Genomic DNA, 26,525 nt, shown 5'->3' on the forward strand with positions numbered 1-26,525 from the left:
GTGTGAAATACCATCTGTAGCATATTTTGAGTGCGCATTCCCTTACTGTCGCGCATCTGGAGGACTTGTGTGCTCTGGCCCAGATTCTCTGCCACGACTCAGGAGAAATTTCTTTCCCCAGCTCTTTCCCCCAAGATACCATGTACGGCAGTTCCTCCTCCTCTGGGGCTATATCTGTGAGACGATAGCATGTAGCTACATTATGGGCCCGTTGACCTTCTATCGCAGTTAGCTCAAGGCCTATGGGAGGTCTACTGGCTGCTTTTCTAACTTGTGGGTTGGTGATCCAGTGCCTAAGTTGAATGTATTTAAACCTTTCAGATTCTGGGAGGTTAAATTTCTCCTTGTATTGGATAAATGTTAAGGGGACACCGTCTGCGTATGTCTCCTGCAGCCTCAAGATTTTATTTCCCGACCATTTATGATAGGATCTAGGTTGTAGCCCCGGGGTAAAGATAGGGTTCTGTGTGATCGGAGTCATCGGGCCCAGACCCGGGGTCAGTCCTCTTAAGGTGAGCTGTCTGTCCCAACATCTGAGTGAGGCACTCGTGGTAGGGAGGAGTGGAAGTTGTGAAGCTCGCGCTTCCCGCGGCAGGAAAGGGAGGTGGGATAGGGGGGTCGCAGTGAGTGTCTGTTCTATGTCTCTCCATTTGGGGGGGTCCTCTTGGAGCGCCCAGACCAGGATAAGGGCTATCTGAGATGCACGATAGTATCTAACCGTGGATGGGAGCCCTAGTCCCCCAAGCTGTTTACTTCTGGTGAGGATCTTGCGCTGAATTCTAGGTGTTTTACCCTGCCAGATGAATTGGCAAATGGCTTTCTGAAGGTCTTGTAGGTCTCGCTCTGGGATGTGAACTGGGAGCGCCTGGAATACATAGAGAAGGCGGGGTAGTAGAGTCATTTTAACAGCTGTCATTCGCCCCAGCCAGTAAATTTCCAGGGGTCCCCATTTTAGTAGTGATTCTTTAGCTTCTTTAAATAGTGGGGGAATATTGGCCTTCACCAGCCCAGAGTAACTTGCAGTCAGGTGCACTCCCAAGTATGTTATTTTGGAGGTCACCCAGCTGAGGGAGAATTTGTTCTCTAAGGCGTTTAATACCTCGGGGGTTTCGGACAGGTTCAGCCCCTTTGATTTGGCTGCGTTTATTGAGAAGCCTGAGATCTGCTCAAATTTATCCAACAGAGCCATGAGCGGGGGAACTGAGGTTTGGGCCTCTCGCAGAAAGCAGAGCACATCGTCTGCGTATAAGGCCACTTTGTGAGTCTGATCTTTTAATTTGAACCGTTGGATTCCAGAGTGTAGGCGGATATGTTGGGCTAGAGGTTCCATTGCGAGCGCGAACACCAGCGGCGATAGGTGACAGCCCTGCCTGGTCCCTCTGCCAAGGGGTATATGCGGAGTCCAGTGGGCGTTGACTCGAACCTGGGTGGTGGGAGTTTGGAAGTTGGCTAGTATCAGCTTAGAGAAGTGCGGGCTAAACCCAAATCCCTTCAAGACAGAGTGTAGGTAATTCCATGACATGCTGTCGAAGGCGCGATGGGCATCTAATGATAGTAGTGAGAGAGGGGCTGAGATAGAGGGGGCGAGGGCTATCAGATCAATTGCTCTTCTGATATTGTCATGGGCCGATCTACCTTGAATGAAACCCGTTTGGTCTCGATCTAGTAACTTTGGTAATACTTCCCCCAGACGACGCGCTATGATTTTGCTGAAGATCTTGCCATCGGTATTAAGCAGGGCTATGGGCCGATAGGAGGCGCAGTCTGCTGGGTCTTTTCCAGGTTTTAATATTAAGGTGGTAAATGATTCGGCCATGGATGTGGTGACTGATCCCAATTCCCACAGGGCATTAAATAAAGTGGTTAAATGTGGCGTGTGTTCCTTCACAAAGGTTTTATAGAATTTGTTTGTAAACCCATCTGGGCCCGGGGCCTTCCCAGTGGGAAGGGATTTGATGACTGCTTCTATTTCTTCCCCTGTTATTGGGGCTTCTAGGGTATCCTTCAGGGATCGGGGTACTTGTGGGAGCTCTGCTTTGTCTATGAACTCCTTAATGAGGACCGGGTTCCCTATATATGGGGTAACGTGTTCCGTGAAGTAGTCTTTTATGATGTGACATTTGCCCTCCTCCAAGTGTGTGCCTTTACCTGTCCTGTCTCTTAGGAAGTCTATTCTATTTTGTTTGGTCTGCTTCCCTATTTTGGCCGCTAATAATCTATTTGCTTTATTCCCTTTTGTGTAAAAGAATTGTTTGGTGTGCATCATGCCATAGGCCGCCCTCCCCACGTGATGTGCTTCCAGCGCTTTCTTGGCCACTCTCAGGTCCTTTAATGTGTGCCGAGTGGGTTTCCTCATATGCAGCCCTTCCAGCCTGAGGACTTCCTCCTCTAATTGCTCTTGCAACAATTTCCTGGATCTCCCCCGTTGCGCTGCCTGTTCTATTAGATGGCCCCTGAGTACCGCCTTCCCTGCATCCCAGATAGTCCCCAAGCTCACATCTCCCATGTTGTTCTCGCTATAATACAGTTCTATAGTTTCCTTGATGTGAGCCCGAATCATTGGATCATCTAGTAGGAAGTCATTTAGCCTCCAGGGGGGTTTCGTGGGAGGGGTGACTCGTGGGGGTGTGATCGATAATAGGACCGGGGAATGATCTGCTAGTGACTCTGGAAGGATCTCTGCCTCTAACACATTAGGGATCAATGAGTCAGCTATAATGAACATATCGAGTCTTGAAAACCCACCATGTACTGGTGAGAAGTACGTATAATTTCTTTCGTCTTGGTGAAGATATCTCCATACCTCGATCAGGGAATGCTCTCGCAGTACAGAGGTGAGGGCCTTGAAGTTGTTACCATCGTTTACTGTGGGGGGTAGTGTTTTGTCAGCCATGGGATTGATTACTGCATTAAAATCCCCTCCTAGAATTACCTCCCCCTCAGCGTGGTCAAATAGGGCTTTGGACAACTTCGTGAAGAATTGGCTTTGATTAGAGTTCGGGCCATAGATGGAAACCAGAGTGACCTTGCGGCCATCTAGTGTAGCGTTAACCAGTAGGAACCTCCCCTCTTCATCCCGAAACTGTCCGTTGGTTTTGAAAGAGATCCCTTTGCGCACCAAGATGGCAACCCCACGCTTTTTCAGGCCACTTGATGCGAAAAATCTAATTTCTGTCATTCAGGCGGAATTCATCCGCTGGGCACAGGTGTGTCTATTGAAGAAATAGAAAGGAGGCCTCTAAAGACTTCAATCTATGGAAAAGTGCTTTTCGCTTCAGGGGGGAATACAGACCCTGCACGTTAAGTGAGATAAATTTGTAGCTAGGGGTTGCCATGGCTCAGTCGCTCAGGTTCCGTGGGTAATTTGAATCTTCCGGCCATCTCCGGCAAATGCAATTCCTTGGGTGGGGCACAGAGGACCAATCGGGGTGAGGGGTGTGGTGAGCCAGAACATAGACCTTCTCTGGTAGCAACAGGTGGGAACATAACATAAGAAACTCAATAAAAAACATATAAAAAGGATCTGTAGCAGCAATTACATTAGTTGTGTCCATCAAGAACTGCAATGGTCGGAGACCCCAAGGTAATTTAACCTGAGTAATACCTTTGTCGGGCGCCATCCAGTCTGACGCCCAAGTCGATTACAACTATAGAATTTCCAGAACCCAAACTACGTTTAAACCTAAGGCCCAGGGGTAGCAGGAAACTACCGTGGTTAAACTGGGGTTTAACATGGGAGAGTTGATCGTCATTTGCAGGTAACAGTCTGACTGAGGGCCTCTGGTGAGACCTGCCAAGGGGGGTGAAACAAGGGGAGAGTAACATATCAGATCATAGGGGAGAACTTTGTTGGGAGTTATGCACCACACTCTCACAGCGTGGTTCCCGCCTCGGGTCACGATGGGGGATAGGTGGTATCCTCGCAGGGAACCTTCCTTCGGGTGAGGTTATAAAGTCGCTCTCTCACCTTCAGCCTGTACAGATCTCTGCCCAACTCTTCTCCTCCGAGGATGCCGGCGAAGGGGCCCCGCCAGGGGTTTTCGATGTCTTCCTCAGTTCTGATTCATCATTAGGGGCTGTCGCATTCCCCGGCCTACAGCGGGATCTTCCCCTCCTAGGCTTTGGAGTGGGGCGAGAGGTGGGCTCATCGTCCACCGGGGAAATTTTTAACATTGGGTTTAAGAGCTAAAGTTTCCCACACTGTGCTTCAAACACATTCCACACTTTTTCCCTGAACAAAGGAAACTCCCCCCTGCCCTTGGCTAAGAGAATGGCAGGCTGGTGTGAAAAGGAACTGGGAGGGGCACTCTGGCCTGTTGCTCCGAGTGCAGACAATGGAGTCCTTGAGCTGAATAGGAATGCTAATTCGGGTGTGACTGACAACAAACTGCTCTGGCAGGAAGAAAGCCATGTGACCCTCTGACTCAGCCCAGCTCTGGAGGCGGGCCAGACTGAAAATGTGGATTTGACATTGGATTAAATATATGTTTAAGGAAATTACTTCTAAAATATTGTACCGAACTGACAAAAATGAAACTTAGAGATTGTTAAAATGAAACATTCACTCACAGTTTAAGACTAATTTGGAATCTGTGCAATGTTCTGAGGCTGAACCCGGGAATTTATTCATATTGCAGCCATTGTGTTTATGTTAAGAACATGAACATTTACAGAAATGTGCCCAGATGGGATATGCATGCATGTATAAAAATTGGTGCAGAACTAACATTGAGAAACCCACCAAAAGCGCAAAAAAGTTGTCATTTACGAAACAAAGCTTGTAGGAACATGGGACTTGATCAGAGACGTGCCTTAATTAATCTCGGATGTTTATATGTAATATTAACAAGTTGTACATATTGTAAATTTTTTGTAATGAAAAATAAGATATACTGTACAGACACAAAGGGGAGGGTTTTTCCCTAAGCCATAAACATGACACATGATGACACAGGATGACACATTGCTCCTTTCTCAAATCAGTGGACAGGAAATTCTCTGACCTATCAGATCCATAGAGGGTTGGGCAAAGATAATCAGCCTCCCCACCCACTTTGGAAATGGATAAATAGGGACTGCTGAGGACAGGAGACACACACACTTTCCACTCCTCAACTAATTTCTTGGCGAAGCACCGTGCAGGAAGATCCAGGCTCCAGACATAGATCCAGAGACCAGACTCTAGAACCAAACTCTAGAACCTTGAAGCAGAGAGGCCTAACCCAAGAAGCTGAACCCTTTTTCAGCAGGCCTCAGAATCAGAATGTTTTGCTGTCCTAGTTAAGAAACCCGTGCTAGAACCAGATCCAGACCCATAGAGCAGAACTGTATCCAGAACTCATCACATCCAGTCCAAGAGGCCGCGCAGACCAGAGTGCCTTGCTGAGAGCAGAGTCCAGGTGCCCTGATCCTGTCCGGTGGCGAGTGAAGTCCAAACCTTTGACCAGATCTTTGATGGGCCCATTCCATTCCAAAGCCTAGGAGTGAGTATTTAGTCTAGAACTATCCATATTCATCTCTTAGTATTAAGTAACCCAATCCAACAATTCCAACCTATCCATAACTGCATTATTGAATCTCTTTTGTCTATCCTAAATTCTTCTCTCCTCCACATAATCCTTGATAATTGTAGTGATAATCATCTTGGAGCTAATATATCTTTTCTGGAGAAAGGAAATCGTCTCGTTTAGACAGAAACCATCCAGAGGCGCCTCTGGATAGGTGGCTAGGCTGTCATGTAGTTTGCGGCTCCATAGATTCTCTAGTGTTCAGAAATCTTTGTTCCAAATATTCAACAGCGCATCTTTCATTTTGAAATCTTGACTTTGTTTCTGAAAAATCTACCTTTATTAAAACCTCTGTAACTTTTGAACCATGCGGTAATCGCGTTTCCCGCACGCGGACAAGTTGCAGCGAATTTGCAATTTGGCTCAATTTCACCACATGTGAAAATAACTGTTTCTTGTTTTCAACTGCTGAATTTCGTTTTCAATCTGCTAATCATTCTACAATCTTTGCTAGTGTTTACCTGACCCAATCCAAAGCAACTCTCACTAATTCTGAATCTCCTTTAGCGAATTAAAGCCATTTTTAGCATTTTTCCATACATTACATATCACATTCAAAAGCATTTTGACCTGTTTTTAAAAGCATTCCTGTTTTCTCTAAGCTTGCTGGGGGAATCGGGATTGAACTGCATTATTGACTGTTATTCCTGAAACCTGTGTGCTCTCTTCCACCTCTTCATATTGCATACTGGGGGGAGTGAGTAATAACAGGGGGAAAGAGTGATTATATTGTCTTTTGATTGAAGTCACATCAAGTCTTACTTCTGTGTTGCATTCTTTCCTATACTTACATTTCCTTGAACCATACATAGTATTCTCTGCTACGTTATTCTTTCTATTCCTACTCCTAATTGATTAAAGAGATTGTGATTTTGTAGTATCACCCATTGCTGATCATTGTTCATATTCATAAGTGTGATATTCAGATATTATTCATATTCATAAAAGTGTAACATATATATATTGTTTAATTCTTCAAATAAATCTTTTAATTTGCAAAACAAACCTCAGTGAGGCCGGGGGGATTCAAAGAGAGGGGCGTTATATAAGGGTACATCATCCAGAATTAAAAGAACTTTGAAATAAAAAAAATATAAATAAGGGTTTCCATTGGGCATCCCATACTAGGCATTGACTTAGTTGGAGTGCTGGATTGAAATCACTTACAACTAAGAAACCTATTGCCAATCCTTACTGCTATGCTACAAAATAATATGGGATAATGTTCACAAGAAAAGAAAGCAGTTTCAAAATGATAAGTCACAATGTTATAGCCGGGGTCTCCCATCCCTGTGTTTTCAGCCCAATAGGGCTCAATGGGAATGGGGAAGACGCATGAACCGGCACCATTCGTGAATGGTGCCAGTGCATGCAGCATGCTGTGCTCGCGGGTGCTGCTCTGCCCGCCAGGTCCGACCTGGCGGGCAGAAAGGCCCCCGCGAGCACAACTCAAAGTTTGCTGGTCCGGGAACTAAGGTACCTGCAAGCTTACCAGTACAGTAGTTCCCAGACTGGCAAACCTGTAATGACGCCCAATATCTTCAAAGACTTTCGAAGGGTGATCACGTTTTGCTGGGTCAATTTGTTAGACTATGGCAAGGGCGTGTATATTCACAATAACCAGTTCGCATGGCGTTCCCCTCCGCCGGGCACAAACACTTGTCTCACAATTCCCTCAATCATCAAATCCTTTGCAACGTGTCAAGGACTTTCGATTGTACAAGGGGTTTTGCTAGACCCGTGTATGACCACCTTGACACCTCACGTCGGCCTTCCTTTGGCCTCTTGGTACTTGGAGTTACACTACAGTCTTTGTTCAGGAGAGGGGTACCAGCCAGATAACCTTCGAATGAGCGCCCATGTGGCGCCGGACTACTGTATCTGGGGTACCAAGTTCATTCACATAAAACCTTTGTATCTTAATCTTCTTAATGTTGCCGCTGCAACCTGGAGTCTAACACAGTCCGGCCCACTATCAGGTTCTTGCGACTCACTGGCTGTGCTGAACTCATTTGTGTTTCATTTGCATCTGGAGTCAAGGACTGTACCACAATGGCAACCGCGTCTCTCCACCCTGGCTTTCAGTGCGGGAGGGTTCCATGTACCGCTGACATCCGTTACACCATTCGCCAGCTGCAATTCCCGGTCTTATGTTTCTTTTGTCAGAGGCTTCGCAGGTCTGGGTTGAAAAAGGAAAGAGCAACTCCCTCCTTGATATCCTTTCAGGTCTCTCTGCCTTTCTCCTCCGTTTAAACTGCCACCCTGGAATAGCTGCTTCCTTGAGCGTTGGGCCTTGCTCGCTGTGTGCTCTTGTGCTCTGCCTTTTATCCCAGTGGGGAAGGGAAGGGCAGTCAGGTGTGTGTAGTTGTCGGCAATTGCCTGACTCTGTCTGACCCTTGTGTTGGGACATGTCAGCTAAACGGCTCTGATATTAGTCTGTTGTCGCTCACAGGGTAAGAAAGTGTTCGTGTTGGAAAAGGGGGAGGGTAGAATTTCTGAGTATCCTACTGGACAGGATGGGGACAAGGTGTCATAAGGAAGGGGATACTGCATCTCTCCCTTTGGTGTCCCACTTCCACTACCTGAAGACCCCTCATCCAGGTGATCCTCTCGCACTGGTCCACCCCCAGGAACTGGATCCAATAGCGATGGCCGTGTTATGGCTACCTGTATGACAGATCCCTGGTGACTAGTAAATGACACCTTCAGGTTTCTCACACCACCCACCCAGAACAATCACAGTCATACCCATTCACCTGCCTGCCACTCACCTTCTCTCACACAATCACTCACACGCGCAACTTGAACATTGCCTTTTCCACACAGGATCCCACCCAGAACAATCACACATACAGAATCACATTCACACCCATTCACCCACCAGTCACTCACCTATACACCATCTCTCACATTCACTCACACTGCATGCTCCACATGGGCACCTACCCAGCTAGAACATTCTCTCACACACAGAAAATCACATTCATACTCATTCACCCACCAGTCACTCACTCATAAATATATACTGCATGCATAATACACACATTTCATACACAAAAAAAAGCGTTCTTATCCATTTCCTGCTGCAACTTTGGACTGCGACACTCCAGGCCTCTAGCAGACACATGGGTCTTCCTCACTAATCTTTACCATTCCAAGAAAATATTCAACTTTGCCACTCGCACCCAAATCTGCGTCCACCTCAGCGTACCATTACCAAGCCAGATATAACTCTAGGCTGAATCACCCCTCTTCAAGTTTCTGCTCCTTTTCTAATCTAGTCCTAGCATAGTCTCTAACTACTTGGCTTGCTCTATTCTCCTGCTCTGGCTTTTAGATTTCCAGCCCTCAACCATCTCAGTCCCCTCTGCACGGTCTCCCACTTAACCTTCTTAGGCTTTTTGGCACCTCATCACTGGAATGATATTCCGCACAACATCATGACGGTTATTTCATTGGATGTATGATTCAAGACCTGCTGAGGTGCCACCAGTTAGCCAGAGTAGGTTTGTCTTCCACCCCCACTTGTCCCCTCAACTCTCTGCCCCATTCAAACCTAATGTAATTATGTCATTATGGTATTGCTAGCTTAGTGTTTAATACATGCTGTATTTATGTAGGTCATAGCTGTCATTTTGCTTTTTGATGTCCACACACATTACCCCGGCCAACAACTGGCCTGCCGTTACCCACATGTTTTCAGCAGCTGTTGTTTAGGCACCCAGAAATGAGACTATCCTTACTGGCGTTTGGATTATGTACAGCTCTGCTAGTCGAAGCATAAACCCCATCACTCAAATACATTTCTTGAATGATATCCCATGATATCCGCTTCTATCCGCTGCCACAAGGCTGTCCTCCTGCTCTATTCTGCTTGGTACTACTACCTGGAGGTGGGCCTGTAATGATCATGCCAAGAGGGATATGTGCAGACCCACTGAGTATACAGGCAAACTTCAAGCCCATGTGTGCCCATCAAAGCCAGCATCAAAGCTCTAACATTGTGCCATACTCTGCTATCCTTTGGAGTATGTTGGAAAAGGCCTTATGTGCCAATACTGACATGCACACTAGATTAGCAATTGCTTCTGAGCAATACATTTAGTAGTCTGCCTCTCCATAAGAACTAAAACATTCTAGTAGTCTCACCCAGAGCCATATTAAACACCCAAAGCATTTCCATTGCTATAAAGTGGATGGTTATTAATGTCCGATCTGCTATGAAATACAGGGTTGAGATTGTTTACCTTATTACAGGAGGTCATCTGAACCTATGGTTAATCAGGGATTTATGACTCTGAGAGCACCGTTCACCAGCCGTACCAGAGGCAGTCCTGGTTGAATATGAATGAAATCAACCACAACCACCAAACTAGAACTCCAGACAAGCTTTTGGTGTCTGAAGATTGAAGCTGATCTTCCCTCTAGAACAAAAAAATCAGCCGTGCCATTGATCCTCTCTAGGATTGACGATGCCAATCGTGTTTACTAGCAATCCCTTTATTTCTGCAGCAAATACAAAAGGTGGCAGTGAAGGCTGTTTTGAGAACCAGACACCAGGAATATAGCTTCTCAATTTTTGGTACTTCATACCAGTTATCGATTTCAAAATACTAAATATTGCACACTATGGTCCTGATTTACAGAGCGTTTTCCTATGGGATTGCGCCATTATAAAATGCTTCTGTGAATCAAGCCCTATGCCTACTATAGATGAAGTCTTATTGTTATAGCAGACAGACATGTACCCATCTGTTCCCTCCAGAAGGCTTAGATCCTCTACCAACCTTCCACTGATCACACCAATGTTATGAATGCCTGCATGTGCAGCTGATGCTTCGGTTTCCTACCTCCACAACTGCTGAACTCCCTGCATCGAACCCAAAGCCAAATCTGGCCTTTCAAGAGTTTATAAAATGCCAGTATGCTGTACTTCGATACATAACCACCATCAGCATCTGGAGGCCACGTGTCACTACAGTGCGCTCTCCAAATATCTGCACATAAAATAAGAGTGGCACAGGAAAGCCGACTATGGGAACTGATGGTCTTTAAAATGGATGGAGGTCAGACAAGATTAACCAGTGTCCAGAAGGTTCCATTCCCCTTAAATCAAAGCCTGTGTCGTGGTTGCAGCAGGAGGGGCATTTAATTAACTGCCCATTTTCAGATGAAGAATGGACACATTGGCACAATATGTAAATGAATAATTCCATGCATGTTTGAAACCATGAATGAAAGCAATAAACATCAGTGTCTTTCTGATACAATTTTACCTCCACATAAAAGTAGTTGACAGAATAGAATAAGAAAACTCTTCCAGGGAAGAGAGGCAGAGGCCAGGGCACAGTTGCTTTTGAACTTTCTAACTATTTAAAATAATATCCTCTATGTGGCTAAATTCCCAGACATTTGAGATGGAGTGGCTCTGACTCCAGAGTGCACACAGTGAATGATCATACATAGTTATACATTCCCCAGACTACAACAATCAAAACTGAGGACCTTCAACTACTAACAATCTATGGCAGGTTGTAAGGTGCATTTTAATACTCTGAAATTTGGTAATATTATCAAATGGTCTAGCCAACCTTGACCCCCCCCCTTCACATTATATACACTTACCTTTACGTCTGCCCTTGTTTTATCCGTAACCTCCATTACAAATTCACATGATTTCCCATTTGGTGGATTCATAAGATGATTAAGAATGTACAGATCTACTGTTGCACCCAGGTTATCTATGTTGGAAACAAAGATGTATTCCTTTCCATCATCTAAAAGCGTGTCCAGCAGGCCAGAGTTGTAGAAACTTGCATATATATCACCGTGACCTGGAGGATACCAGACCTCTGCATTCTCCCCAGAGTAAGACAAGTCCTTGGCTATGGGTAACAGGGACTCTTTGTTGACTCGAGGATACCTAGAAGACGGACAGAAAACAAAGCCATATAAAAATGATTTCTACTGTACAGTCATTTTTTTCTGCTGCCTTATTACCATATTGCGTGCAGTTGTTCCAGTGGCAGATGGATGTCAATGCTAGAGTGGGCGCATATATTGTTTTATTTACAACTTCCCCTACGTTCGCAGTCTCTTTCTATCAGTGCCATTGTTGCCCATACTCGATCAGCACCCACTAGAAGCCACATCTCTCCATCATTCTAGTTCAGGAAAATACATTTAATCACAGCAATAAAGTGGAGCCCAACTGTGCACTGGCAACAAAAAATGCCACTAGATTACACAGAGAGGCATGTAAACAATGTCTGCCTTGATTATGATACAAAAAATGAATGAGCGAGGGCAATGCAAAGCAGGCCAGACCATGCCTCATCGTTTATAAGACATGCATGTAGCAGTTCTGCTGATAAAGATGACATTTAAAAAAATAGGGGAGAATATACAATTTAAAACATTTATAGAAAAACTACTTTCTTACTGGTTTAAAATTGGAGACTTGTATACTATATGAAATATGCAGATTTATTTCACCACACATTATATATAACTTGTGTTTGAAACCAATCTTCTGTTCCAACAAAGACCAATGTCTATGTTTTGAACAATTGTTCTGTGTGACGGTGGGATAAGTCATACCTGTGTCCAGACCAGTGCTGCCTAACATTTGGTTGAGTTTATTATTAGGCAGATTAGTGGAACCTTGGAAAGCCCAAGTCTTCTAGTTGTATGTTTTAAACAATTCCTTCCTTTATCAAATGCTTCCTTCAACAAGACAAGTGTCAGATACATTCAAACGAGTACTTCCTTTATACAAAAAACACAATTGGCAAGTGCTTACATGTACATATGTTTTGGGCTTCCATGCTGCTACAGGTAGTAAATTCATCGAAAAACTGCCAAGTGTGATGAAGCACACAACCTAAACTTAGGAGACCGTTTCCTGGAAAATATACAAGTCAGTAACCCTGAAAGACATGTTTTAGAAAAGAAAGAACCTGATAATAATATCCCAGTCTAGTCAACCCCTACTGTTACTACCAAGAAGATATGTGCATACATAATAAAAACATACATCCTTCATAAGAATACTGGGACGAGAGAGCCTAACATCGATGAAAGAGGAAGACACAGGAACCAGAGCACACGCCATTCACAAATACCAGAGAAAAACCATACAAAAGGAATGCTGCGGGTGGAGTGAGCGAAAAGTAGGAATAGGAGTAGTAGTAGCAGTGGCAGTGATTGTGAATGCAGAAAACGAAATAAACAAGGAAACATTGTATCGCGATGGAAGCTGGAAGGATCCATCAGAGCTTCCATTAGTAGATTCAGCGATGCAGATACCTTTTCGCATTGGAAACAACAAGAGAAAGAAAATACTATAAAGTAGAAGAAGTTTTCAGCGTGGTGTATTCAGTGGCAGCAGGGGACGAGAGAAAGACAGTTCCCAACATGTCCCACGGAAATAGCTGACTGATAACAGAGGCAGAGGAGATTAAATGTATGGTCTACAGTGGGAGAGGCGACTGGAGGGTCAGACAGTGCAATACTCGAGGGAGAAAGCAAAGTAAACTCAAGAGGACTATAAAGGTGCACTGGCAGGCAAAACCCCACGCCACGAAAACTCCCCAGCAGGTCATACCCTGAACAGCTTGGGGCAGAAGAGTGAACCCGGGCTGGAAAAGGGAAGTACGAGGAGAGCATAACACTTTCTCGTCACAGTACAAACAAAAGCCACCACAGAAAACACTTGGCAAGAATGGAAGACAAGTCTGTTACGGTATCTGGTGATGTTACCGAAAATGTCTTTACCGAAAAAATTATACCAAAGGTTTTTGGAGTATTTTTTAAAAATAGACAGGGGCGCGGGGTAAAAGGGGTACAGCGATAGTTGGGGTGGGGTTGGAACTAGAAAGAAACAGGGGGTTTGGGCGGGGACCCCCCCCAAAAACAAAACAAAAAATACCACAAATAATTTTTGGCAAAATCAGCTCAGTAAAACAGTTTTCCGTAAAACATATGTCGGTTACGTCACATGGAACCGTCTATTACACACTGAACAGAAACCTTCACAATTGCTAGTGACAATTGAGGGACTTAAAAGACCAGGGGAAGAGGATTGTCTCCCCTGGCACCTCAGAGTCACCACAGGCGAAAGAAGGAATTTCACCTGAGACAAATAAATGAAGAGATCGTTAAAACCTCCTTTTGGGCAACAATTGCTACTTTGAAATGTGGCACCACTTTATACCAGCTAACTTTGAAGCTATTTACTTGCCTGAGGATATCAGGAGCTCTATATGTTATTTTGTCGAATGACTATCCTTGCATGGCTTTTTGGTCAATAAATAGTGTAAGGAACAGTGATAGGATTTTTTGGGCACAACATTGATAGTTGATTTGGACTTCCTTACAGTTTCACCAACATTTTGTTGAGGCAGGGAAAACCCTCTTACTGCTAAGGATAGAGAGGCAGCCGCCCTTATTTGGTTGAGCAAATAAAGACTTGTTAAAAAACATGCTACCACTGTGTCCAAGCTGTTCTTCCACACCCTCATACAAGTTTGACCTAAAATTTACCTTATAAATGTATTGAGAGCCAAAGGAACAAAAACAAAATGCTGAAATCTTGGTGGATCTCATTTAAATTTGTATTGTAACGATTTCTTTTAGAATAATATTTCCACATGGGGCATCTATAAAGGTATAGGAGTTCGACACTTCAAATGCAAATCCTGTCAATGAAATGGACTTGGTTGCCCCACTTGTAAACCGTGGATGTCCTACTCCTGTATTTTGTTCTTCTATCATTGCTTTCACATTAATTCTTCACTGTGTAAGGAGAATAGTTTCCCAATCCATGTGCAAGGTTTCAGTTTTTTTCCCATTGTTCGCAAAACGTTCATATAGAGAATTTAGGATCACGGTTGCAAACAATTGTTATTGCATATATCTATGTATCTGAACATAGCATTTTGATGAATTTATGCCAAGAAGAAGCGCAGCAATGTGTAACATGTTAATATGTAGGTAGTTGACCCTTGTCGCTTGGAGACCATGCAAGTGGTAGCGTTGCAAAATATAAACCAACTTAAGGAAGCATTGGTTAAAGGAATTAATTGTTTGAAACAGACATTGATTTTGTTTGCTTTGAGGAAACATTGGTCTGAAACAAATTATATGTGATGTGTGGTGACGGAAGGCATCATGAAGCAAGACACAGAAAATAGATTCAAAATAAAATGGTTTATTAACTCAAATGTCAGGATTTTGAATGCCTAACTTGCGCTATGCTAAGGAGGAATTTCCCCTATCTGAAGTAAACTAAGGGAGGTCCGAGTTAGAAAGTTCAACTTAAAAGTCTGTCTGTGTCCAAAACCTATCCTTGCGCTCACAACTAAAGCACGGCGTAAGGCGCTTTATAAATCAATACAAATACAAATACAAAAACAACGTGTTGGGAATTCAACAATAAAAGAAATGGTGATCAAAACAAAGTTCTGTGCTTCTTCCAGCTCCTTGCTTACCTTTCAGCTTCCCTTCCCCAAGCTCAAGAAAGTTCCACAAAAATCTTAGAATTACCTTTCTCAAATTCAAAACAGTTCCACAGATCCTTGGGCTTCCCTTCCCCAAGTTCAAGGCAACACAGTTCCACAAACAAGGGTCTTGAGGGCTCCGTCCTCAAGACAGCATTAAAGTCCATCAAGTCTCATGGTTCCCTTCCCCATGACTTCAGCTTGTCAATTTATACTTGGTTTCAGTCTTTCAATGTTCAAAAATGACTCTAAATCAACTTAACACTCCTTCTGGATAGGCTTAACAACTTAATCAGCTTTTTCCTTCTGGGTTTGTTTCAACAGAGTCTTTGGCTTTCACCCTTGAGGGCTCCCTGGTCTAGGTGCAGTGTCATACCACACAGTCCACCCATTACAGGTTGTGGAACCAGGAACCAGGAACCCTAGGCTCTTTGGCCCACACAGGTTCTTCTGCATCTGCCCCTGTGTGAAGGTTCACTTTCACTTGACTTCTCCTTGTCACTCTCTTGGCTTTGCCACAATGCATTGCACACCTTTGACCAGTCTTTGGCCTTGCCACACTGTAACCATGCAGAAAATTAACTTTGTGGTAATGTTACTCCTTTACTACCTTATGGCCATGCTCACTCAAATTCTGGCTCTCTTGCCTCTTGCTTTGCTTTCAAACCGGCAATAGTTACACTTCAAATTCATCTGTCATCTCGTTGTGACTTTCCCCATAAAGGTTTCATTCAGTTCAGAATTCAATCATTGTAATTATTTGCTTTGCTGCTTAATTTTCACCCAACCTGCGGCCTCATGTTCATTTCATCGATAACATGCTGTTTGGTTCGTTCGGCATTCACCTTGCTTTCCCACAGCCCCCAGGAGCCCCCTTGTTCGAGTGACTTTCTCCCTTCACTCACCGATCCCTGGTGTTCCATCCGGGCAGCTGTTCTGTTAGTTTTAGGCTTCACCCGCTGGCTTTCCTTTGCTCGCGAGACCCGCTCGCACTTCTGATGCTCTTCTGTCCTCTCCGGCAGCTCTGCTTCGCTTCCGCGGATGCTCACGGCTTTCTTCACTTTTCTTCGCCCGCAGCTCCAGCTGCGGTTCTCTGACCACTGAGGCTCCCAACCTTGTGGTTTCCTTACAGCCCGCCTGTGCCTGGGCTCCACAGTTCCTTGCAATCATCTGCCGTCCTGGTTTCAGTTCAGGACCCACCACGGCTGCCTCCTCTCAAACAGGACTCCCTGCTGGTCTGAGTATTGCTGATTTCCTCCCTTCTCATACACCTGCAACCACTTGACGGGTTGCAGGTGTAAGTTCCCAATTGGCATTGCCGGACTGCAATTAAAGTAGAACTTGGGACATGCCTGACCATGCAGTACTCTGCAGGCATCTTCCTCGTCCCAGCAGTAGAGTGGTGAAATGACTGACTAGTGTTCACTACACCTAGTCACCTTTTCCTCATCCCAGTACTGTAGTAGGTAATGTCTCCTGGCATTTTCTTGGTCAGTGGGACAGGTGTAGCAATACCCCATAACTGCTTCTGGGATTGATGGTTCCTCCTGAAATGTCAATGAGGGGTACCACATCTCACCTGAGGATATCACACCCCCAATCCCCAAGGGCCCTCCACCTAGGTGATCCTCCCTCGCTTCTCCCCCATCAGGGTCGAGATCCAAAAGCAATGGCCTTTCCCTTGCCACCTGAGAAGAGGACCCAACGGGAGTAGATGTGGGGACACCCTCAGGTTTCTCACATGACATAAAACCACAAATTTGGACCAGTATATAAGTCTCCAATTTGAAAGCAGTAAGCAAATTTTTTCTATTTGATTAAAAATATGCAAACACACAACACACATTAATTCTAAAAGGAGTGCATGTCAGTAAGATCTAAGAATTTCAGTTTTTTCTCAGGTTATGTAAGGATATAGGCCATTTTATTCCTCGAAATTGGACCCAGCACCTCAAGGACAGACTAAGAGGGTTGAGTGCACTACACAATAGCCTGTTTTTTGCTCTTCTTGAAGTTGTAATTTAGTTTTACCTGCTCTGATTGAAAGTGTAAATTTTCACCCGGCAGTGGCTATATTTCTGCAAGATTTTCTTGGTGTCTTCATCAGTGTTGAAAGAGTTCATAAGAACAAGAGGAACATTTGTGTTGTAGGTTTTGTTTAAGTGCTGATAAAGAAGAAGAAATAAAATAAATTAATCTGGGTTCACTTTTAGCACTATATGGGTCTGTGAATGATACATTTTGACTGAAGATAGAGCAGGATTGGAAAAACAAAACATATGCAATCCAAATCAACTACAACTATAACACGACCATTTTACATAAAAATGCATGTCTAAAAACACAATTCTGACATAACCTTAAACTAATTCGCAATAGTTACGGTTCAACATAATATGATAGATTCCAATTATTGCTTTAAAAACAGCAAAAATGCAGATACAATTTTTAAGTTTTGATTCACAGGTGTTGCACAAGTAAAACCTGGCTATAGTCAATTATGGTCATTAAAGTATAGATACATTGGGCATGGGATAGGAGGAAGGACACATCTGGCAAGTGTCTACTAGCTATGCGCCCGCCACTACACATCAACGGCCATGCCGCAATCTATCTACATTTCCATGCAATGGCCACAAATCTCTACCCTAGTCACACCCACAGTGATCTCCTTGCCCCACATTCTCAGCATTATAAGTAAGGGAATAATCGATGTTCACAATCACATTGGTGGATGTTGAACAATAAACTGTGTAATATTATCTTTTCAGAATCAAAATAAAGGGGGCACATGTTAAATGTAAAAATGGCCACCTGTCTCCCCACCCACCTACAGGTCTCTCCAACTCTGTGCCTGAGTCATGTTACTGTGAAAAGAATAAGAGCCAAGGGATTTAGTTTTCCCACTGTGTAAGTGAAGTCAGCAGCAGCCATCTTAAAATGGAGATAAATTTCAATAATTTACCAAACAAATGCTGCAAATGAAATGTATGTTCTACACACCATGTTATGTAATCATTAAGTTGCTTAAATAAAGAAGAAAAGACTCAAAAGTATGTCAATACTATTAATTGTTTTAAGAAGACCACCAAGTGGAATTTTGCCAAGGGCCCTTTATGTAAGCACTTTGTCCGTCACCAGTTTCTTTCAAAGATCAAAATAGTTCAGGATTCTCAGGGAATGTCCTTCCTGTCTAAGACCCAAGTCAATGTGCCAATGTCCTAGGTCCCTGGCATATATATAAAGAAATGCCACTGAGAACAGCTACCCGCCTACACACGTTGTGGGTGTGTCTAGTTGCAACAAGTACTATCAATCATGTAAGTCTTTCAGCATGCTTGGAGACGATAATGCAAACTACTAAGGACGCAGATAGTCCGGAAGTACTTATTAGTACCTATAACGATCACATTTTAAAAATGCTGGATCATGTTGCACCGTTGAAGGTTAGAAAGGTTAGAAATACCCCTAACCATCACCAATGGTTTACTCCATCATTGGCAGAACTGAAAACAGCTAAAAGACAGGCGGAACATACCTGGCAAAAAGATAACAACCCAGAAAACGTAGAAATCTGGAAAATTAAGGCTAAGGAATATAAGTCGAAAATTGTACAAGCTAAGCATAACTTCTACAACAATCAAATTACTAACGCTGGGAATCAAACCAAAGAGCTTTTACTCTCCTAAGATCTTGGGAAAAAGCTGCAAGTATAAACCCGGTCATTAAACCCACAAGGGATGATTGTAAAAAGGTACAAAAGGCTTTTTCTGATAAGTTGAAAACGGCCCAAAGTAAAACCCTTCAAGAATTAGCCAAAATAACTCTCAGTACTACCTTTAGCGAACCCAATCATGACAGTAATCAAGAGACACAGTCTAAACCCAAAGTTACATCTAAATCTTTTTCTGAAGGAGAACAATCTCCTCAACAACCCCAAACTAAGTTTAATTTCAAAGAACACACTATAACAGACATTTGTAACATTATTCGAGCCATGCACCCGACTAGTTGTCCAGGTGAACTTCTACCATCTAAAATCATATTAGAACACAAGGACATGTTTGCCCCTTTTCTTTGTCGTTTTGTTAACTCCTCTTTTCGTACTAATCACATCCTCTCATCTATAAAACATTTAGTAGTCACTCCACTGTTGAATAAGGTTGGTTTAGACCCTAATGATGCCGCAAACCTCAGACCAATTACTAATACCCTCTTTTCCTAAAACTTGTGGACAAAGTGGGCACGTTACAACTGCAGGCACATGTGGCAGAAAGAAATATCTTTCATACCAAACAATCAGGGTTCCGCAGTTTTCATGGCACCGAGAGTGCCTTGCTGGATCAGCAGACACACATGCTATATGGACTAGAATCTGGCAAGTCGGGACTGCTGATGCTACTCGATCTATCGGCACCCTTTGACTTGCTAGATCACAAGATTCTGTTAGATCGCATGTCTACTGTTGGAGGTCTCTCAGTGGAGGCAACAACCTGGCTCAAGTCATTTCTTGAGGGACGTAGCTCCCGAGTGCACTGGGGTGAGAGTGACTCTGATGCTGAGATTACCATCTGTGGAGTCCCTCAGGGGGCTTGCCTCTCCCCCTTGCTCTTTAACATTTGTATCATCCCATTATGCAGGGATCTTGAAAATTCAGACCTCTTCTTCTGCAACTATGCAGACGACTTCCAGTTGGCACTGGAGGTTGGTGGAGACCACAGTAAGGACCAACAAAACTTAGACCGGTTCTACCAAATGGTAAAAAGCTGGATGACAACCAATGGGCTCTGCCTTAACGCCACCAAGACAGAGCTAATGTTATATGGTCCCAGACAAGCTAGAGAGAAGTTGGGTTCTCAGTACAACAGCTTTTTGGTCGACGGATGTCAGATACCAGTGGTATCTAAGGTTAAGACCTTGGGCACCTATTTGGAGGCCAGTCTAGACAACAAGGCCCATGTTGACGCCATTGTGAAAAGCACTAATTATCATCTGAAAGTGCTTCGTCAAGTGGCCCCGTTGGTTTCAGAGGAAAACCGAAAAAAATTAGTCCGGGCCGTAATACTACCTAGAGTGGACTATTGTAACGCTCTTTTGGGAGGGGCAAAGAAAATTGATTTACAAAGACTCCAAAAGATTCAAAACTTCGCGGTACGCATCGTCTTTCAGATGAAGCGTCTAGATCCCACATCCGCAGCTAGGAGGAGTCTCCACTGGCTGCCAGTTTCAGCTAGAATACAATTCAAGCTCCTGACAACCTGTCATAAATGTATCTACGGTGATGCACCGATATATCTTAAGAACAGGCTGAAGATATATGTACCTAGCAGATTTCTTCGCTCAGCCAAGACCTGCTCTCTACACGTAGATCGAGTGAAAAGAGCTTGTGGCAATGGCCGCGCCTTTCATGTGCAGGCCGCACAGGCCTGGAACGCCCTTCAGGTGTCTCTACGCAATACAAACAATCTTCTGATGTTTCGGAAACAGTTGAAGACCTTCCTATTTTCATAAAATCCTGATCCAGCTACCTGGTTGTACTAGATAGGGCGTACCTTCTTTCTTCCTGGCGCCTGGATGCCTTCGGGCTTTGGCGCCTTATAAATGAAATAACATAACATAACAAGTCAATCGATCAAAACATGAAAAATAGAGATAAACATATTTTAATTTATAAGTAGAAAAAACACTCAAAATATTTCATAAAAGACAAAAATGCATTTTGTTTACACAAAAAATCACATAAAAAAATACACAATTTATGAAAGTCGATATTTTCTAACAAACCAACCCTAACAAGATTATTAAATTGAAACAGTATTGTGAGGTTAGTAGGAATGTGAGGTAGACATCTACTTAATAATCTTGTTAGGGTTGGTTTGTTAGAAAATATCGACTTTCATAAATTGTGTATTTTGTTTATGTGATGTTTCGTGTAAACAAAATGCATTTTTGTCTTTTTATGAAATATTTTGAGTGTTTTTTATATTTATAAATGAAATTATGTTTATCTCTATTTTTCATGTTTTGATCGATTGACTTACATGATTGATAGCACTTGTTGCAACTAGACACACCCACGACGTGTGTAGGCGGCTTGCTGTTCTCAGTGGCATTTCCTTATATATATGTTACACTTGGTCCTCAGCCACACAGCCCCCTAAAAATGAGTTCTCCCTAGCTCTAATTGCTTTTTCTACTAGGTCTCTGGCAGCCAATCGAAGAAGCTATAACATTGAGCCACTCCACACTCCAGTTAAGCAGTTGTAACAAGTCTTCAGCAGAGCAAATAAAGGACAGGGGAGGCCAGGGCTACTCTTTGGATAGACTGGGTGATACAGTAAAGAAAGAAGGGGAGGCACAGGGATAAGAGATTCCACTGACAACCTAGACTAAACCCATGTAGTGCAGGGGCCCAGAGGCAAACCTCAAAAGGTGTGGGCATGAAGCTTGAGGAGCAACTCTCTGCTCCACTGCAAAGTTGGTCTATGGTTCTGCCAATGGCTACCATCTACCGGTACTGAGCCCTTCAAAGACCATCAGTTATCCCCTGCTGAGAAACTGGTTCCTGGGAATTAAACACTATTGCAATAACCTCAAGCGCTCATTGCACCTCAGCCTACTAAGTACTGATTCTGGCAGAGCCTTTCATCTCATCCCTCCATTGTGGGGCTCTGTACCAGGTAAAACAGAACGAGCTGAGTAAATGCCATTCCCCAAAACTCTCTCCCAACCCTCCTTCAAGAAGAACAGGCAGGAACGAGGAACATCTGCAGCAGGCACAATTCCTGAATGCACTTCCACATACACCCATTGACACGTCAACTCCATTCTCCAACTCTCAATTTCCAAAAACCCCAAAGATACATTTAACTGGTGCCAATTGAAACTACTGAAGCTGCAGAATCTTCCTTCTCATGGAATAAGATCTTTAAATCAATTATTTCTCAAAGACGAGCTTATTAACTAACTTCAGTTAATCCTATTAATGTGTTGCATCTGGCGCTTTGGCACTAGAAACCACCAGAACAGCCCTTTTAAAGGGGGTATTCTTTTCATAATTCTACTGAGTGTTCCCTCTTGCTTTTCCTACCACCATTTGAAGGCCTGGAATTTAAAAAACCTACTGAAAGTGCCTTTCACTGCTGATCCTTCCAGTGGAATGGCATTTGCACCTCACTACTTGTCTGATCAGAACAAACCCTACTGTTGGAACAAACTGAGGTTGCAGCACAGACTTACAGCTCATTTGCCAAGTGTGCAGTGATATTGCACTCCTCTCTTTTGGCAGTGCATCTTTTGCCATGCAGGTCACCCACTAAGCCCCCCTGGGCCCCATCATGAGATTGGGCAGTAGCCCCTAAATGCAGCGGTAACGGTGGAAACACACCAGAAAAATGCCCATTTTCAGCACAATTACCACTGGCGGTATTACCGTGCATAATAATGGGGAGTAACGGTTAGTGCCCAACCCGTGATCCAGTGGTAATACTTCCAGACGGGTGGTCGCTAATGTAAATAAAGTTGGCCGTTATCCCAGTCAGGATACCGCGAAACTCATGATGAGGCCCTCTGTCTGGTAACTGGGCAGTCACCCGAGCAGCCGAAGGATCAACCTTTGGAAAAGCCTGCAAAGGAGAACGGCCACCTACTACTATTAGAGATCAGTGGGCAGGGACAGTCTTCCAGCAAATGGAGTCCATGCGGAACAACCAGGCCACAAAGGACTGGGTGGCTCCCCATGTCACACGATATAGGGGAGGCCATCAAAGTAGAAAGATCACTTTTGACCTTGCGGTGAAAATGTTTTACTGAGAAAATCAAAGAGAATGAAAAGCAGAGACACCAACCACACTGCAGAAACCTCTACAAATAGCCATACGGAAGGCTACGAGAGACACAACCCAGCACCATAAATATAAGAAGATATTTTAGAAAAAATTGATGAGCTTTACACAAAAGACAGAAGGATTAACACAAAGAATGTAGATCAGGCTATAAACAGCTGTGCATGACAACAGCAGTAATCCCTGGCAAAAGACGTTTGATGGTAAGGAGATTACTTAGTCGTGGCAACACATAGAAGAAGAATGGAATACACTACAAGCCTTTTTGAGAATGGAATGACTAATGGGAAACTGCAGCAGGAGCTTATTCTGAACAAATACAAGTTACTTGCCATAGTGGCTGCACTGGCAGTCAATGCCCTTCCTCCTACAAACTCATGGGATATCAGAACTTGCACTATTAACATCAGTGCATTTCTAGCAAATCCTTAAAAAAAGCAATAGAAGTATGGATAGGTGTGCCTTTACCTACACCCACAGGCCCACCCCTTAATTCTCACACCGTTTCCATAACAAAGCACCAATTTCGCTCTGCAAACACCACAACAGAGCAAATAGAAAACACTGGGTGGGCCTCCTCCAGTGAGGGGGTCATGTACTACCAATACCAGAATCAGTAGATTGAGTAACGTGTACTTATTGGTAGGTTGAGCTGCCTTCCTAACTCTGGGTATATATATCATACACTCTTAAACCATTTTAAGGAGGCCAGCAACAACTACTCAATTTAGCCAAAAACGTTTTTGACCAAAAAGAGCCGCCCACCTAGAACTTGTAGTCAGGAAGAAATTATTGCAAAAAGCATGTGGCATAGCCCAGGTAGATGTCCAGGAGATTACACCAATGTGCATGTGTCGTTACGCAACCAAAGCAGACTTTGCCTATAAAGCATGTGCATGGATCATTGCTGGAGGAGGAATCTTCTGAACGTTCTCTACCTCTAGAAAGCATAAGACAATCCATTGTGCCAAGGTGGACCTGCAAGCCAGTCTTCCATGGGATGGGCTACTGTACATCAAAAAGAGATATGAGGCCTTGAAATCCATATGCCTACTGCAGTGAAGTGTAAAAGCAATTCTTACATCCAGATGATGAGCTCTCTCTGCCTCCGAGGATGAGTTTGGAAAGGAGGCAATAATACTTCTTAATGCTGAGCTTAATGCCACACGCAGCCATAGGCTCAACACTCTTCCAACACTACATTTAGGCCCCAGAAAGGAGAAGGCTGTTTACAGGAGAATGCAGCCACAGAAAACACTTGAAGTGGCTCTGGACAACAAGATTCTGCAAAGAGAAAATCGATCTATGAATTTAAGCACCAATGGATGAGAGTTAGGAGCTACTGGACTTAATCCGATCATCTGCATTGGCGACCCAAAACATTAAAGACAAAACATGGAGGTGAAGGGTACAAGATAGCAACTCGCTCAACTTTACAAGAGACCAATTGCAACATTTCAGACATTTGCATTCGAAATTAAATCTTGAAGATGGCCTTCTGGCTTCTTGTAAGACCTTGAGGTTGTCATCTGACGATGCCTGAGGCCTTCTCACTACATCTTAAGGCGCCAAGCTGCTAAACTCCACAATTGAAGGCATGGGTGCAGAACCGGTCCCTGCTTTTCCAGCAGTTCATACATCTCAGAAGCAGAAACTGAAAGACTGAACCCAATTTGCCAACTTTTGTCACTGTTCCCATGTTGATGCAGGTGAGCAGCTATCACCTTGATCAAGACCGAAGGTGCCATAAAGAGTCCAACCTCATGGACTTCGGTCTCTCACCAAGAGCCATATGAAGGATGTGTGCATGGGGCCAGATAGGGCTGGGCGAATACAAAACATTTAGAAGTATGTAACACAGCCAGTCATGCTGCTGAAGGGACATTATGACCTGCTACACTGTCACTATCTTCAAATTCTCATGTGGGATGTGCCAGTTGAACCAGGGGTGTGTCAAGATGGAGCAAAATCCACCCTGTTTTTCTCCACTGCAAATAATTGGGTGTAAACATCTTGACTGCTGTATCATGGGGAGCACATCTTCGGCATCCAAATCCAGCAAGGCCTGACCCTCCACCATCAGCTCTGGTGTCACCTGCTACCTGGCGGGGGAGCAGAGTGGTGGTGGAACACATGTAGTGAAGCCTGCACTGGGAAGTGATGATGGGAAGGAGGCAAGGGCCCTGCATGGCTGCCACTATCTGAAGCATAAGGTCTCTGAGTGTACCATCACTTGGCTGTCCTCCTTTGAAGTTATTCAGAGGGGGCTTGGACATGCAAAACAGATGCCACAACTGCTGTTGCCAACCAGAAACACTCCTACCCATCAAATGTACGGCTCAGGTCCTTAATATGAGCCTTTTGGGGGAGGTACATCAATCTAAGCTATGCTGTCTCCTCGCCCTCATCCCAAATTTCAGAGCCCAGGAGTTCCCAAAAATGAAGGAAATGTGCATTCCTTCATTTACGCGAGCCACATACTTACCAATATAGAGAAGCGAGCAGCATATTAACCCCTTTCATTCCTTAACAACTTCTCCCAAGTAAAATGGGAAGTAAAAATACTCCTTATCAAAATGTAGGAAACAATGGACACAGTTCCACAGATATGCAGACGGATGCACCGAAATTAAATCTGCACTTTCCTTTCCAACCTCAAACAGAATCATCTGACATTACAGTGATGTGAGCATTATTATCCGTTCGTCCCAATTAGTTTTACTTGGTGCATCCCCTTAGGTACAGAAGGACAGATCTGGGCAGCCTCGGCTACTCCAGGTGCCAGGGAAAGAGGTTGGTGATCTTGCTCCTGGCGTTGGAAATCGCTATAGGGCTAGGTGCTCATGTCAGCAGGTTCTTGCGTTACACCCATAGCAGTACAACTAAGCTTGGATAAATTACAAAAAAGGTAGCAGGCGCCCCTCTCTCGAAAGAACACGGCACGATAACCTGTTCATTGATTATTAACCACTTTGAGAGTTCGCAGCCATCTGCTTTTTGCTCAATGTACCTTTCACAGATGGGAAATATCCATTTGCATATTAGTCTTTGTCCCACCCACATGGGCAGTCCAGCACCGAAATGCTATGGCAATTCCCTTCTGAACAAGAGTACCAACAGCAACCCCATACACGTGTTTCAGCCTTGTTGGGCCTCATCAGTGAGGCAGAGCTGTGCCTCTCTGAGCATAGTGAGCAGGGAGTCCACGTCTGGTTGCCCCCAGGTAATTTAGGATGACCAACCCCAAGTTCCTTCCAAAAATACAAAAAAGGTAGTAGGCACCCCTCTCTCGAAAGAACACAGCACAATAACCTGTTCAGTGGTTATTAACCACTTTGAGAGTTTGCAGCCATCTGCTTTTTGCTCATGCTGAGCTCTTTCGAGAGAGGGGCGCCTGCTACCTTTCATCTGTTATGGGGAAACCGACATGTCCTTTAGGATGTCAGTACTGAGAAACATAGTTTCCCTTAGTCTTGTTACTTTGTTACTACTTTTAGTAACTTGTTTTCACTTGTGGTAACGTTTTATCTTTGTACAATGCATTTTACAATGCAGTATAATGGGGTACACTTTTTGTTTTGCCCTAGACCAGTGGTCTTCAAACTTTTTAGGCC

General features: G+C 44.0%; 1 protein-coding gene across 2 annotated transcripts in view; it reads right to left on the bottom strand.

The window, feature by feature from the left end:
- Positions 1–26,525, bottom strand: part of LOC138467890 (UTP--glucose-1-phosphate uridylyltransferase) — an 839,807-nt gene that overhangs the window by 300,315 nt on the left and 512,967 nt on the right. For both annotated transcript variants that reach the window (XM_069608192.1, XM_069608191.1), the window contains 2 exons: positions 17,099–17,232; positions 11,193–11,490 (listed from right to left, as the gene is read on the bottom strand). In XM_069608192.1, coding sequence (XP_069464293.1) covers positions 11,193–11,490; positions 17,099–17,232 — 432 coding nt within the window. The remainder of the gene's footprint in view (positions 1–11,192; positions 11,491–17,098; positions 17,233–26,525) is intronic.

Source organism: Ambystoma mexicanum, chromosome 4q (genome assembly GCF_040938575.1).
Source record: "Ambystoma mexicanum isolate Mex_15411 chromosome 4q, UKY_AmexF1_1, whole genome shotgun sequence".
NCBI lineage: Eukaryota > Metazoa > Chordata > Amphibia > Caudata > Ambystomatidae > Ambystoma > Ambystoma mexicanum.